The 14,501-nt window shown below is 41.4% G+C and overlaps 1 protein-coding gene across 2 annotated transcripts in view; it reads right to left on the bottom strand.

The window, feature by feature from the left end:
• Arp8 (Actin-related protein 8) overlaps positions 1 to 14,501 on the bottom strand; it is a 189,480-nt gene that overhangs the window by 146,460 nt on the left and 28,519 nt on the right. For both annotated transcript variants that reach the window (XM_080281421.1, XM_080281422.1), the window contains exon 5: positions 1,774 to 1,884. In XM_080281421.1, the coding sequence (XP_080137547.1) occupies positions 1,774 to 1,884 (111 nt within the window). The remainder of the gene's footprint in view (positions 1 to 1,773; positions 1,885 to 14,501) is intronic.

The raw sequence follows: 14,501 nt of genomic DNA, 5'->3' as shown, positions 1-14,501 counted from the left end.
ATATAAATGATATAAACAGTAACACTGGAAATGAGAGCTATCTGAATATGTTTGCAGATGATGCAAAACTACAAAGGAGAATTACTAGCACAGACTCTTGTAGGGAGCTACAAGAAGAATTAAATAAACTTCATGAATGGAGTAGTACATGGCAAATGAAATTCAATGTGGACAAGTGTCATGTAATCAAGTTTGGTAAAAGTGGAAAAAGACCTGATTGGGAATATAAGTTAGGAAATAAAACCCTATACACATCAGAAAGAGAGAAAGACCTAGGTGTGATTATCAATAACAGACTATCTCCGGCTGACCACATCAGCGAGAAGGTACGGAACATGTATACACTGCTTGCAAATATGAGAATAGCATTCACATACATAAATGAAGACATGCTAAGAAGGATAATAACATCATTCATTAGACCAACCCTGGAATATGCATCCGTAGTCTGGAGTCCTCATCTCAAAAAGCATATACACAAGATTGAAAAAGTTCAAAGGGCCGTTACAAGATGGATACCAAGCTTAAGGGACCTAAGCTACAAAGAAAGACTAAATAAACTGACTCTACCAACACTACAGGAGAGAAGGAAAAGAGGTGACATGATAATGCTATATACGAGCATATCAGGAAAGGAGAAAATAGACATAAATGATTACTTAACATATGGAGAAGCATCAGCAAAAGGACACTGCAAAAAACTGCATAAGAAGAGAGGTGATAAAAACGTAAGGAAATTCAGTTTCCCAAACAGAGGAATTGATCAATGGAATGCACTACCGAATGAAATAGTGTGTGCCAAAACAATTCACAAATTTAAGGATATGTACGATAAATATGGTTTAAGACACGGGACAGTACGAGCTTGACTCAATCCTGTAAAGATACAATTAGGTAAGAACAATTAGGTAAGAACACACACACAGCTTGCCCTTGACCTATTGTTCCATACATTAAAGCCTGCTGGTTTTAACACAATTCCTTAGCATTGTATACCTGCACTGTACTTTTAGCATGTTATAACATTTTTTACATAAATTATTTAAATTAGTCTATGTTTTTGGCAGGTAAAGGGTTACCTTGTTACAAATACTGTATTTAAATGTGGGGTTTGTGAAAGCCATAGCATGCTTCCACTTCAATGTCTTGGAACAACTCCTACAAATTGTGGTAAATCTTTCCCTACTTAAACTTCAGCATACAATTTTGATATAGGGACTGTGGGAAAGACCCTTCACTCTTAACTTAAATGTCGGGACCAACTGCCTAGCCCCGGGCTCCTACGCCCCTCATGGGGCAATGTAGGATTGGATGATGGATGGGAAAGACCCTAAGTTAGCTTTAGGTATATGACAGTTAGTTCTTGGGACTGGAAAGTTATGTTTTTTTTTTCATAACAATGCTTGTTTCTGTGGTCATGTTCCAGGACTCTTAAATAACCAACCAGTCCTTGTGAATGGATCACTGAAGTATAAGGTATAATGTACACTCACACGAAAAAGTAAAGGTGCAGAATGTGTGTTAAATATTATGACACACGGAACAAAGGGATGGAATTTGCGGTTCTATCCTCCCACACGCAGGCATCCCAGACGACAGATGACTGCTATATCAGATATAACTCTTGTGTCCTTCATAATGTGTAGGAAATGGCCGTAAATGTTATAATATATACAGGTGTTAACGGGCTGTCAATGCTGCATGGTCGAATCATTTTGGATGGCATTGCACCCACAGTGCACCGATATCTTTCTTGTGCGAGTGTACACTTACCTGCAAAACAAAACAGCCTCCAAAACCCAGATCATTCAGAAGGAGGTGTGTGAGCTTCTTGACATGGTCACGGTTGTAGATGTCAGGGATAATGAGCACTGCTCGGTAAAACTGAAACATAAAACATCAGGGTAGAATATGTTACACAAAACTATCACTTAATCTGCTTCAGTTACTTCAACAACTTATCACTTCCAAACTTTCACAAAAATTCACCACTTTATAAAGATTCCATACATTTTTAACAAAACTGCATCATCTGCAGACACCTGTTTTAGAATAACCAATCAAACATCATTCACTGCCAACTTCATTTCTGCCAGTCCCAGTAACTCTGGCTTTGGCCTCAGTTGCAACTCCATCCACATAATTTATAATGTACAACTACGGGGACATCACACATCCTTGTCCCACTCCAATACTGATGCTGAACAATTCGCTCAAAACATCACTCTGCAAGCTTCACTGCCATCATAAATCCCTCAGCTTGTCTTTTACATTGTACCTATGAAAAAACTTCTATAATTCCTTCTTGCTCACTTTGTCATATACTTTATCCCTGATCCATAATTGATGTGATTGTTATGAGAATAAGTGCAGATGGTAGATGGCACGATATGCATATAAGTTAATGTCCTCGTATAACTGTGAGGTGCAGCCAGGAATTTGGAGGATTAACTCCTAAAGACTGCAAAAATCCCACCCTGACTATCCCCCCAGCCTTACTTCGGGTCTGAATTTTCAACTTCCACAAAGATAAACTTTCGTCTTTTAGATTTCAAGAGATTGAATTTACACCCTTGAAAATGTATATTTCACTCTCATATGTCTAATGGTTACCGCACTATCAACTGTCATAGATGCAAAAAAGTCATCCCTCCCGTAAAAAAAAAAAAAAAAAAGGAAAATACAGTACTGTATATACTGTACATCATTCCTGCCAAATAATCTTACAGAAATAACTTAAATCAATATGAATTACATGCCTAGGCATGAAACAAGTTGAAGGAATGGTCATAAAAAAAAAAAAATGCAAGATCATCATCATTACCTAATCCTGTGTTGCCCCTTGAGGAACGTAGCAGCCCGGGACTAAGCAACTTGGTCCTGATATTTAAGACGAGAGGGACCAGCCTCACTAATCCCTGAGTGGCATTATAAGAGCAATAAACCCCAACCACCCCTTGGATATAAAACTGCCCAGGTCACAGCCTTCTCAAACAAGGCCTCTTCATACAAAACATGACATCACTAGTGTAGGCTGAGACAAGTCCAGCCAACCCACACCCCTACCAGCAATACATCTCACCAATAACTGATTCCAGGCTTTTGGTAGTAATACCTTTTATATGTAAAGCAAAGCAACTCCCAAATTCTTTTATACAGTAACCTCTCAAATAACGCGAGGGTTAGGTTCTTGGAGAGGTCGAGTTAGTTAAAAAAGCGTTTCTTAAACATAATTTTCCCATAAGAAACAATGGTAATATTGGGGGTTCCGTTCCTGGACTCTGTGAAAGTCTACCCATTTGGGGAGTTAAGCTACTCTAAACTTAAAAGCAACAATTTTAATTTGAAGGAAAATCCAAGTAAATAACAAAAACAGTATATCTGGGGAGAAATAAACAACATTTGAGCCCTAGTTGGGCCGAAGCGTTGTTTACTTCTCCCCAAATACATACTGTTTTCGTTTTTTACGTGGATTTGTTTTCAAGTCAGCTTCATTCACGGCATTGTGAAAATTCCTCAACATTATTAATGCAATAGTAGGTCTTAAGAACACTACAGTAAAAGCAACATTTTCATTACACTAAGTAATTCACAAACAATAACAACACACAGCCTCACTTCATCTATGCATCACTCGTCGTCTGCTGCTATCCCTCCTCACCCAGCGACCCCACCCCCGCCGCTCCCACCCTAAATTTGTTGTCCCTCCTCGCTCTGCCGTCCCTCTTTGCTCCGCTGTCCTTCCTCTTCCTCTTCCTCTGACTCCCGTGCTACTGGTGATGAGGATAACTCCCTTAAGTTTTCTGTCTTCTTTATAAAGAACTGCTCTATCTAGGTCTGAGTGGTTTTCTTCTTTCTGTTCTGCAGCATCAAGTTGTAACAATATAGATCTGCTATCACTTTCCTGGCCAAATTTTGTCTGAAAATGAGCCAAATTGCTCAGAATGGGGCCAAACTTCATTTTCGAATATTATAGTTTGAATAAAACCAGTTTAAGCAACAGACAAGTAATAAATTGTATTTATGCATAAACTGCCACACACGGTCTATCAGCTCGGGACTGTCCAAGGCGAGCACGGCTAATTTGAAACCATCACGTATGTGTAAAGTCGCATTAAATCGAGAAACCCTTGTTAGTTAAACATAACTCCTTAAATATTTGCTCGTGTTAAAAGGAAAACATGTTTTTTTTTTTAACTCGTGTTAGCTGAGAGGTTACTATATATATATAGTAATCCCTCTAATATCCGAACGCCCAATACCTGAACATCCCCACTAACCGGAAATAATCGTTCCGGGATCCAATATTTCCAGAATGGGCCAAAAAACGCAAAAAAAATCGAAAAAAATCTGACTTTTTTCCCTCCCGTAATTTGAAAGTGCCGTGTGGCGCCGAACAGCTGTTACACCATGGTCCCTTCACCCCTTCCTTCCTCCCCCTCCCCCCTCCCCTGTCAGGGTTGCCATTTGGTATTTTTCATTACCAAGTGTGGGCCAATTTGGTAATGAAAAATTCGTTTGATAATGAATCAGAATAATGCATTACCAAATGGATTTTTCACATGTATGAGGATACACAGGATGGAGATGGTGGATTGTTTGCTCTCTCTGATTAATCTGCTACCCTACATAGCATTAAAATAATCAACATGGTGTTAATTATAAGGAGAGTGATTACATGTATTTCCACCTGTATATATAATTAGTGAAGAATAAATGCTAGCTTTATGAATTTGGTAATGAAAGTTGAGGAGATTGGTAATGTGGCAGTTGCGATCTAGCAACTCTGTTACCCTGCCATCATCAACAGTCACAGCCAAACTCCGATCAAGAGCAGATGCTTATAGCAGTGCAAGCCACAGGTGCTTGTTTTTTGTGAATAAACAGTGAATAAACTGCAATACCTTGCCACAAGAACACACGGGAATTTACAGTGTTGTGCAGGGTTAAGAAATTAGAATTTAGAGTGCAGAGGATTAACTGTGGACTGCAAACTGGTGGTTCAAATCAGTCCAGGAGCCAGGGACTTGTAAGTACCCAGAATGTTTAATATTGTAAAAACTCACCTCTAAAACCTCATTTTATGGTTCTTTTGCATTTATTTCAGTCTTTTATGTCCCTTATTGGTGTGATTTGGGTCTTCAATAGGTGCAATGCATGTCCAGAAGGGTTGTACAGGTGTTTTTCTGAGTTAGGGTCCATAAGTACAAGTCCAGGAGGCTGGGGCCCAATATCTGGACAGGATCACTATCCGGACATGCCTTTGGCTCTATTACGTCGGATATTGGAGGGATTACTGTATATATATATATATATATATATATATATATATATATATATATATATATATACAGTGCTCGTCAGAAGTATGGAGCGCCCTGCGTCCCTCCTGAGAAACAAACCTTTCATCATTGAAAAAGCATATAAATAATGCATTTTATTTACCTTTAGTGCTTCGTAGGGTAGCCTTTACGTTTCTTCACGGACCTGAGACGTCTTGGAAGTGAAAGGGCGAGGCTCCTGAGGTGCTGGAGCAATATTTTGTCCCAGGAGTCACGAATGGCGGCTTCCAGCTTAGGCAGAGAGCTCACGTCCTTCCCTTGGAGACTCTTCTTTACGAGGTACCAGAGGTTTTCAATCGGGTTGAGGTCTGGGCTATTTCCTGGCCAGTCTGTCATGAATGATACCTCGCAGTCACGAAGCCAATTGGTGACCGATTTGGCCTTGTGAGCAGGTGCACCGTCCTGCTGAAACACTCGTGCACCTGTTAGCTCGAAGGAGTCTGGTAAATGATCACACAGAAGCTCCAGGTAAACATCCTGATTCACTCTGAGGTTCTTGGGAAGTACAACAAGCTTCCCCAAACCCTTCCCTGAGAAACAACCCCATACCATGAGTGAATCAGGATGTTTAACTGTGCTTTCTACATACCGTGGGTCAAGTGGGTCACTACCTTTGCGTGCTCCTCTGTTACAGGTAACACTAAACGTTGCCTCATCAGACCACAACACTGACAACCATTGCTCCTCACCCCAGTTTAGATATTTATTAGCAAAGGCAAGCCTACGAATTCTCTGGCTGCTAGAGAGAAGAGGCTTTTTCACAGGCCTGTGACTTGTGTAACCAAGCTCATGCACCCTACGAGACACTGTTCTAACTGACACCTCACCAAACACTTCTGGGTTGCTCTCCTTAATTTTCCTTGCACTCACACGAGGATTAAACTCCACTGCACGTTTTAAAACATTAACAGACCTTGGGGAAGTTTTCCTAGGCCTACCAGACCTCGGTTTCTTTGTGGGAACTTCACCACTGTTTTCCTCCCGAAACCGCGCACACCAACGACGCACTGTCAATCGTGCCACACCAACCAATTCACTAATTTCCTTTGCCTGGTGGCCTGCCTCCTTTAGAGCAATGATCTGGGATATGATTTCACTCGATAATTCACGGGTAGGTGCCATAACAAAGTTTTAAAGGCCAAAACACTGCGGGACACTCGGTAAAAAATGGCGCAATTTGAGAGGGACACTCGGCGGAGTTCCTCTCTCTCAGGCAGCCCGTGGGCGACTGAGGCGGGAACCAACCAGCATGTCGGAAGGCCTCAGGCTACCGTGACGTCATGCTCGGAGCTCAAACTTGTGGCTCAATACTTACCCCCAAAAATGGGTGATTCTTTTTGGGCCATAAATATTGCGTGCCCGGCGGACAACGCTGAATACTTCTGACGAGTACTGTATGTATATATATATATATATATATATATCTAAGAAAATGTTCTGGAAAGAGGTGAAAAGAGTAAGACAGTGTGGAAGTGAAGTTAGTAGGGGAGTGAAAGATAAAAATGGTATATTACTAGTGGAGAAGGGAGAAAAAGTGAGCAGATGGAGAGAACACTTTAAGGATTTGTTGAACGTAGAGGATGGAAGTAAGGCGAGTATAAGTGGCTGGGGAATGGCTGGGAGAAGGAGGGAGGTGAGAAGACAGGAAGAAATCAGTAGGATAGAAGTTGTGGAAGCAATGAAGAAAGTTAAATTGGGGAAAGCCCCAGGAATTGATGGAGTGTGTCGTGAAATGCTGAAGCATGGGGGAGAGATAGTAGTAGAATGGATGTGGAAGATGTGCAGATTGGCCTGGGAGGAAGGTAGAGCCCCGGAGGATTGGAAGTCAGGTATAATTATTCCCTTGTACAAAGGAAAAGGGGAAAAAGAAGTGTGTGGTAATCATAGGGGCATTTGTCTTCTTAGTATAATAGGAAAAGTGTATGGTAGGATACTTATTGACAGAGTTAGAGAAAGAACAGAGAAATTAGTTGGAGAAGAACAAGGAGGCTTTAGGAAGGGAAGAGGTTGTGTAAATCAGATATTCATTCTTAGATCTTTAGTGGAAAAGTTTCTAGAGAAGGGAAAGAAGTTGTATGCGGCTTTCATGGATCTGGAGAAAGCATATGACAGGGTGGATAGACAAAGATTGTGGAGAGTGTTAAGAATATATGGAGTAGATGGGAAGTTGTTGAATGCTGTGAAGAGCATGTATGATGGTGCGAAGGCTGCAGTGCGTGTGGATGGTGAACTACGTGAATTTTTCTCTTTGAAAGTTGGGTTGAAACAGGGATGTGTCATGTCTCCATGGTTGTTCAATCTGTACATGGATGGGGTAATAAAAGAGGTACAAGGTAGGGTAGTGGATGTTGGAGTGGCCCTGGTGAGAGAGGATAGTGTTTGGAAACTCCCTGTACTGTTGTTTGCAGATGATACTGTGTTGTTGAGCGAAGACGAAGGGGAGCTGCAAGGCTTGGTGGATGAGTTTGGGAGTGTGTATAAGAAATGGTATCTAAAGGTGAATGTAGGGAAGAGTAAAGTGATGGTCTTTGAGAGAGGTGAAGTCAGTGAATGTACAGCGAGGCTGGATGGTGAGGAATTGGAAAATGTGAGTACATTTAAATACTTGGGCAGTGTGATGAGTAAGGATGGAGGTTTGGAGGGTGAAGTGCTTGAAAGGGTACATCAGGGAAGAAAGGTTGCTGGTTCTTTGAAAGCAGTGATAAGAAACAAGGAAGTGAGCAGGGAAGTGAAAAAGTTACTACATGACAGTATTGTGATACCAACTCTAACGTACGTAAGTGAAGCTTGGATGTTGTTGGAAGGGCACAAGTCAAGAGTGAGAGCAGTGGAAGTGAGTTATTTAAGAGGAGCCTATGGAGTCACATGGAGAGACAGGCTGACGAATGAGGATACAAAGAAGCATTGTGGTGTTGATGTGGATGTGATAGGAAGCGTTATGAGGAACACACAGAGGTGGTTTGGCCATGTGGAGAGGATGGAGGGTGAAAGACTGACGAAGAGAGTGTATGTGAGTGAAGTGGAGGGGGGAAGAGGGAGGGGGAGGCCGAGGATGAGATGGAGGGATGGGGTGGAGAGGTATATGAGAGAGGGGGGTGTGAGTTGGGAGCAGGGCAGTGAAATGGAGGGGGACAGAGCGACTTGGAGGCGATTTGTTTGTGGCCACTCCAAACGGGATTGAGGCGTCTGGCAATAGATAGATAGATCTATCTATCTATTATCTAATCCTATATTGCCCCATGAGGAGCGTAGGAGCCCGGGGCTAGGCAGTTGGTCCCGACATTTAAGATGAGAGTGACCAGCCTCACTCATCCCTGAGTGGCATTACATGCGCAATGAACCCCAACCATCCCTTGGATATAAACCCTCACCGGCTCAATTCGATTGGAGCGCAATAATTACCCAGTAAACCACCAGGCGCCAAAATTTGGTTATATGGTTACCACCCTGCATAGTAAATGGTTTCCTGGTGTACAGGAAACCATTTGGCTTGTCACTCAGCACAGAGTCACCCACAGGCAGAAGGAAGAGGATAGAATGAAGGAAGGAAAGACAGAAGAGGGAGTGTAAAGTTACCCGTAGGCAGAAGGACTAGGATAGAATGAAGGAACGTAAGACAGAAGAGGATGGAAGGAAAGAAGGATGGAGGAGAGGAAAGGGCAGACACCCGACAGCAGCACTACATCGAGTGAGTGAATGGTGAGTGCTCTCTCTCTCTATATGAGGTGTTTCAAAAGTCCCTCACTAATTTTATTCTCAATATTCTCTGCAGGTAATCTACCAACGACGTTCATCTTGTGGTAAACTCTTATTCAGTAGCTGAGAATTTTGAGTCTACACTTGAAGTTTTGAACCGTTTTCTTCTGATACCATGCTGACTCTAGAAGGGATGTGTAAAATCGCTGCATGGCAGGAGATTTTCCAATCGGTGGTTGAAGTGCAGCAACGATTCCGGGCAGTCTACGGACAGCATAATGCACTGGATAGGAACACCAGCGTCGCCACCCACCAGAAATTTATGGAGATTGGATCCATTAAGAACAAACCCCGATCAGGAAGACCTCGAATTGGGCGAAGTGAGGAGAATGTCAAATCTGTCCACGAAGCTTTTGCTCAGCGTCAAGGAAAGTCCATTCAGTGAGCAGCTGCAGAACTGAACATCAGCGTGACATCTATCTAACGGATTTTGTGGCGTGATTTCAAGATGTATCTGTACAAGATCCAGGTGGTTCAGAAGCTGGAACCTCAAGACTACGATTGCCGGGTGGAGATGTGTGAGAAACTGCTACATCACTGCGAAAGGGACCTATCGATCCTGGAGCACATGTGGCTCAGTGATGAAGCTCTCTTCTACCTTTCTGGTCGTGTCAATCAGCACAACACCCGCATCTGGGGAACTCATAGTCCTGTGGAAATCTGTAAACATGAAAGAGACGCCAAAATTGGTCATCTGGTGTGCCATCTCTTCAGCTGGGCTGACTGGTCCGTTCTTCTTCCAGAATAAAGATGGAAATTCCATGAACATCAACATCGTATGCTTCAGAGTTCTGCATCCCCCAACTGTCAGCTGTAGCTGACATGCATGAAGTCATTTTCCAGCAAATCAGAACACCTGCTCATTACTCACATGAGGTTCGCTCATTTTTGAATTAACAGTTCCCAGATCGGAGGACTGGTCGCCGTGGTCCTATCGAATGGGCTGCTCGCTCACTGGATCTTATACCATGTGACTTCTTTTTGTGGGGCTACATTAAGTGCAAAGTGTATGCCACCAAGCCACGAGACCTCCCCACACTAGAAAAGCGGATCAGGAATGCATGTGCTTCTGTTACTCCCGAAATGTTGTCCAATGTCGGCCAAGAATGCGTAAAAAGGTGGCTCGCTTGTTTCGAAAAAGGTGGTGCCCACATTGAGGTGTACCAGTGACTTTAAATGAAGCCAAGTCTGATGCCACCAAAATTCTCGTGAATCGTAGACTCAGCAACCAAATTGTCATATGGTTCCTCTTGTAATTACAATTTTAAAAAAATTTTTAAAAATAATGAGGGACTTTTGAAACACCCTGTATATATATATATCTCTATCTATCTCTATATATACATATATATATATATATATATATATATATATATATATATATATCTCTTTCTATCTCTATATATACATACATATATATATATATATATATATATATATATATATAGTACACTAGTCCTGTATGAGAGAGCCCTGGCATGTATTCAATATGGACGGTGGGTGTTAGCGCCGAAGTGGTGACATGTGGAGGTGTAGGAGGACTACTGGGCCTTGGGATAGGCCACTGCCCCCAAGAAATAGGCCCTGAGCCTTTGCCCAGAGTCGGACACGTAGGCCTTGGCAATGTCAACTTTCCTCTCCCCATTCTTCTTCCTCTCGATGCTTTCTAGCTTGGTGGCCTGAGGGAGGTGCCAACGCTTCTTGAGGTTCTCAGAAGGCTTCCTAGGCATCGTGAGCAGGGTAAAATGCAGTAACAAGGGCAGAAAATGCAGCAAGAAAAAAGCACCTTCCAATGCAATTATGCGACTGAGTGGCTCTGTGGCGGGAGAAATGTAAACAAAACATCACGTGACACCAGAAGGGTTTTTAATTGGGCGGCATCACGATCACGTCACGATAGCGGTCGGGGAAGGCTACTTGATCAGAAGTTTTTCATTGGCTATCATCATCATGGGAATGTCCAGTATGGCCGTGTTGGACTGGGGGTAATTGTGCTAGAGTGAACTCTGCGGATTTGGCCCATTTCTCGGAGCTCTGTGCGTGTTATGCTAACACACTCGTGTTGCAGTAATTAAATCGTATTAAATAATACTAATTAATTGCTCACCGTGCTAGACTCGAATCGTGCTGGACTAACGCGTGCTGGAAACGAGGGTACTGTATATATAATATATATGTGTATATATATATATATATATATATATATATAAAGATAAACACCAACGTAATCAGGAACATCTTTAATAAATTGGTGACGTTTCGACAACTCGTTTGTCATTTTCAAACCTATAGAAAATACAATAAAATCAAAGTAAACACTATGTCTATGATAAAAATACGAAAACTAAAGTAAAAAACCCAAAGTAAAACACAATGTCTAATAAAATACAAGTGAAGAATTATTATGATAAGATGAGGAAATGAATTATACATAGCTAACGCTGGTGGGATGCTACTAAGTACAAAGAAAATTTAAACAGAAATACATGTAATAAGACAATACATAAGTCAAACCTTAAAAACAGAGAAGGGGCGTGGAGCAGTCATGTGTGCCCAGTGTGGGCTGTAGGTGGTGAGTGAGGAGTGATTCAGCCAGGAGGCGTGTTACCTCGTCACGACAAGCGTGGACAACAGAAAAATCAGATTCGCTTATGGGATGGCCTAAGGCTTCACAGCAATTTCGGATGGCAGAGAAAGGTGGCTTAGCCATAGGTAGACCGGTTCTATATGACCGTCCCCGATGTTCTGCAATTCTTACTCGTAATTGCCTCTTTGTCTGTCCAATATAAGACGCATTACAGCGACTACAGTTATAATTATAGACAACAGAGGATTGCAGAGCGTCAGGGATTCGGTCTTTATGTTTGAACCATTGTCCAATGGTGTTGCTGGGTTTGAAAATTGTTCTAAGACATACTTGAGGGTAAAATTCCCTAACTAAACGCGATATATTATTACGTATGGAAAAACTTTTTGGACCTAAAAATGGCAAGATACAATATACAGGTGATTTGTTTGCTGTGAGTTTAGGAGTAGGTGGGTTACAGATCTTATTTAGTTGTCTTCCCATATGGGTTTGTGTGAAAGACATTGGGAAACCATTAGGGAACAATGTTTTCGTAAGAAAACTCAATTCCGAGTGTAAAGCAGAATAGGATGAACAAATATTATAAGCTCTGGTCAGCAGGGTCGACACCAAATTGCGTTTAAACTGAATTGGGATTGCTGAGTTGAATTTCATGGTTAATCCTGTGAAAGTGGGTTTGCGGTATACTGAAAGATGTTCCTGATTACGTTGGTGTTTATCTTCATATTGAGACTACGCTTATTAAAGATGTTCCTGATTACGTTGGTGTTTATCTTCATATTGAGACTACGCTTCCCCCATGGTGAATCTATTGCATCTGTATATATATATATATATATATATATATATGGGATTTGAGGCATGGGAGTTGGTAGTAGGATGAGTGAAAACGGAGTGAGGTTTGGAAGCTTCTGTCTAGCAAATGACTTAGTCATCGGGGGCACACTCTTTCAGCATTGCAATATACACAAGACAACTTGGGTGTCGCCGTGTGGAAAATATAAAAATCAGATTGATCACATCGCTATCAGTAGGAGGCATAGAAGTTCTCTGCTAGATGTTCATGTTAAACGGGGAGCGGATATTGGTAGTGACCATCAACTCAGCATTGCAAAAATAAGGTTTAAACTTAAAAATCAGAAGAAGGAAAAATCTGGTGTTGGTAGATACGATATTGTTAAGCTTAGAAGGGAAGGAGAAGAAAAGGAGGAATTCAGATTAGAATGCAGAAATAGGTTTTTGGTGTTGGAAACGTTGGAAGAGGGGGAGAGAAGTGTAGATGAGATGTGGGAGGATGTGAACAAAGTTTTGCATGAGACTGCTGAATGTACGATTGGAAGGAGACATAGCTTCAGGAGAAAGAAATGGATATCAGAGGAAACGTGGGATATGATAAAAAAGAGAGGTGAGGCTAAATTGAGGAGTGAGATGCAATGCGTTGATGAACAAGAGATTGAATTAGCAAGAGCTGCGTACTGGAGTTTGAATTCAGAAGTAAGAAGGTTAGCTAGGAGAGATAAAAGAAGATGTGTGGATGAAAAGGTTGCAGAGACTGAAATCTTAATAAACAAAAATGATGGACTGAGTCAAAGAATAGCATATGAATCGATTAGAGAACTGAGTGGTAATACAGGTAAACGCAAGGAAATACCAGTTAGAGACAGGGAAGGAAATTTATTGACCAAAGATGGAGATATTAAAAATAGATGGAAAGAGCATTTTGAGACAGTTCTTAATAGACCAATATCACCAGAAGAGGATATACCGTCTGCTCAGGAAGATTTAAATATAGAAACAGGAGAGTTGAGGCTTGCAGAAGTGGAGAAAGCAGTAAAACAGTTAAAGAATAATAAGGCACCAGAGGAGGATGGTTTATTTCCGGAAATGTTTAAAGTGGAGGGGGATAGATTAATAATGATCTTGACCAAGCTATTCAATAAGATATGGGTGACGGGGTTACTACCATCAGTTTGGAAGAATGGTGTAATTGTTAAAGTTCCTAAGAAGGGAGACCTGAGTGAATGTGGTAATTGGAGGGGAATCTCTTTGTCACCGATAGCTTTGAAAGTTTTCAGTAGAGTGTTGTTAAATAGGTTGGAGCCGGTGGTTGAGGGTATTCTGAGGGATGAACAGGCTGGTTTTAGAAAGGGACGTGGTTGCAATGATCAGATCTTTATAGTTAGGCATTTGATGCAGCAAGTTAATGAATTGAGAGTACCGTTAAGTCTTTGTTTTGTTGATTTTGAAAAGGCTTTTGATAGTGTTTCGAGAGAGACTATGGGGAAGATCATGAGACATTATGGAATACCAGAGGAGTTTGTGAGGGTCATTATGAACATGCATGAGGACACATTTTGTAAAGTGATGGTTGATGGTTGTCTGAGTGATTCGTTTGAAGTCAAGTCCGGGGTAATTCAAGGTGGTGTTCTATCGCCTTTACTATTTATATTGGTCATTGATTACATTATGAAACGCGTTGGAACAGAAACCGGTGCAGGTATACTTTGAGGAGAGAACAGGAAACTTTTGGATTTAGATTATGCAGATGATATAGTTTTGATTTGTGATGGGCCAGAAGAGATGCAGAGAGTGTTGGACTGTTTAATGAGTGAAGGTTGCAAGGTGGGTTTGGTTATTAATTGTGGAAAAACTGAAATAATCAATATGAATATGGAAAATGCACAGGAATGTGTAATTGGAGGTATGGTTGTAAAGCAAGTTGATAGGTTTAAATATTTAGGTACTTATTTAGCCAAGGATGGTTCTTTGAACTTTGAATTCGAGGAAAGGTTAAAGAAGGCTAATCAGGCAATGGG

The sequence above is a fragment of the Coenobita brevimanus genome, chromosome 89, assembly GCF_032717465.1.
Source record: "Coenobita brevimanus isolate Jiangsu-jjx chromosome 89, ASM3271746v2, whole genome shotgun sequence".
NCBI classification, from domain to species: Eukaryota; Metazoa; Arthropoda; class Malacostraca; order Decapoda; family Coenobitidae; genus Coenobita; species Coenobita brevimanus.
This window is presented reverse-complemented; position numbering and strand designations above follow the sequence as displayed.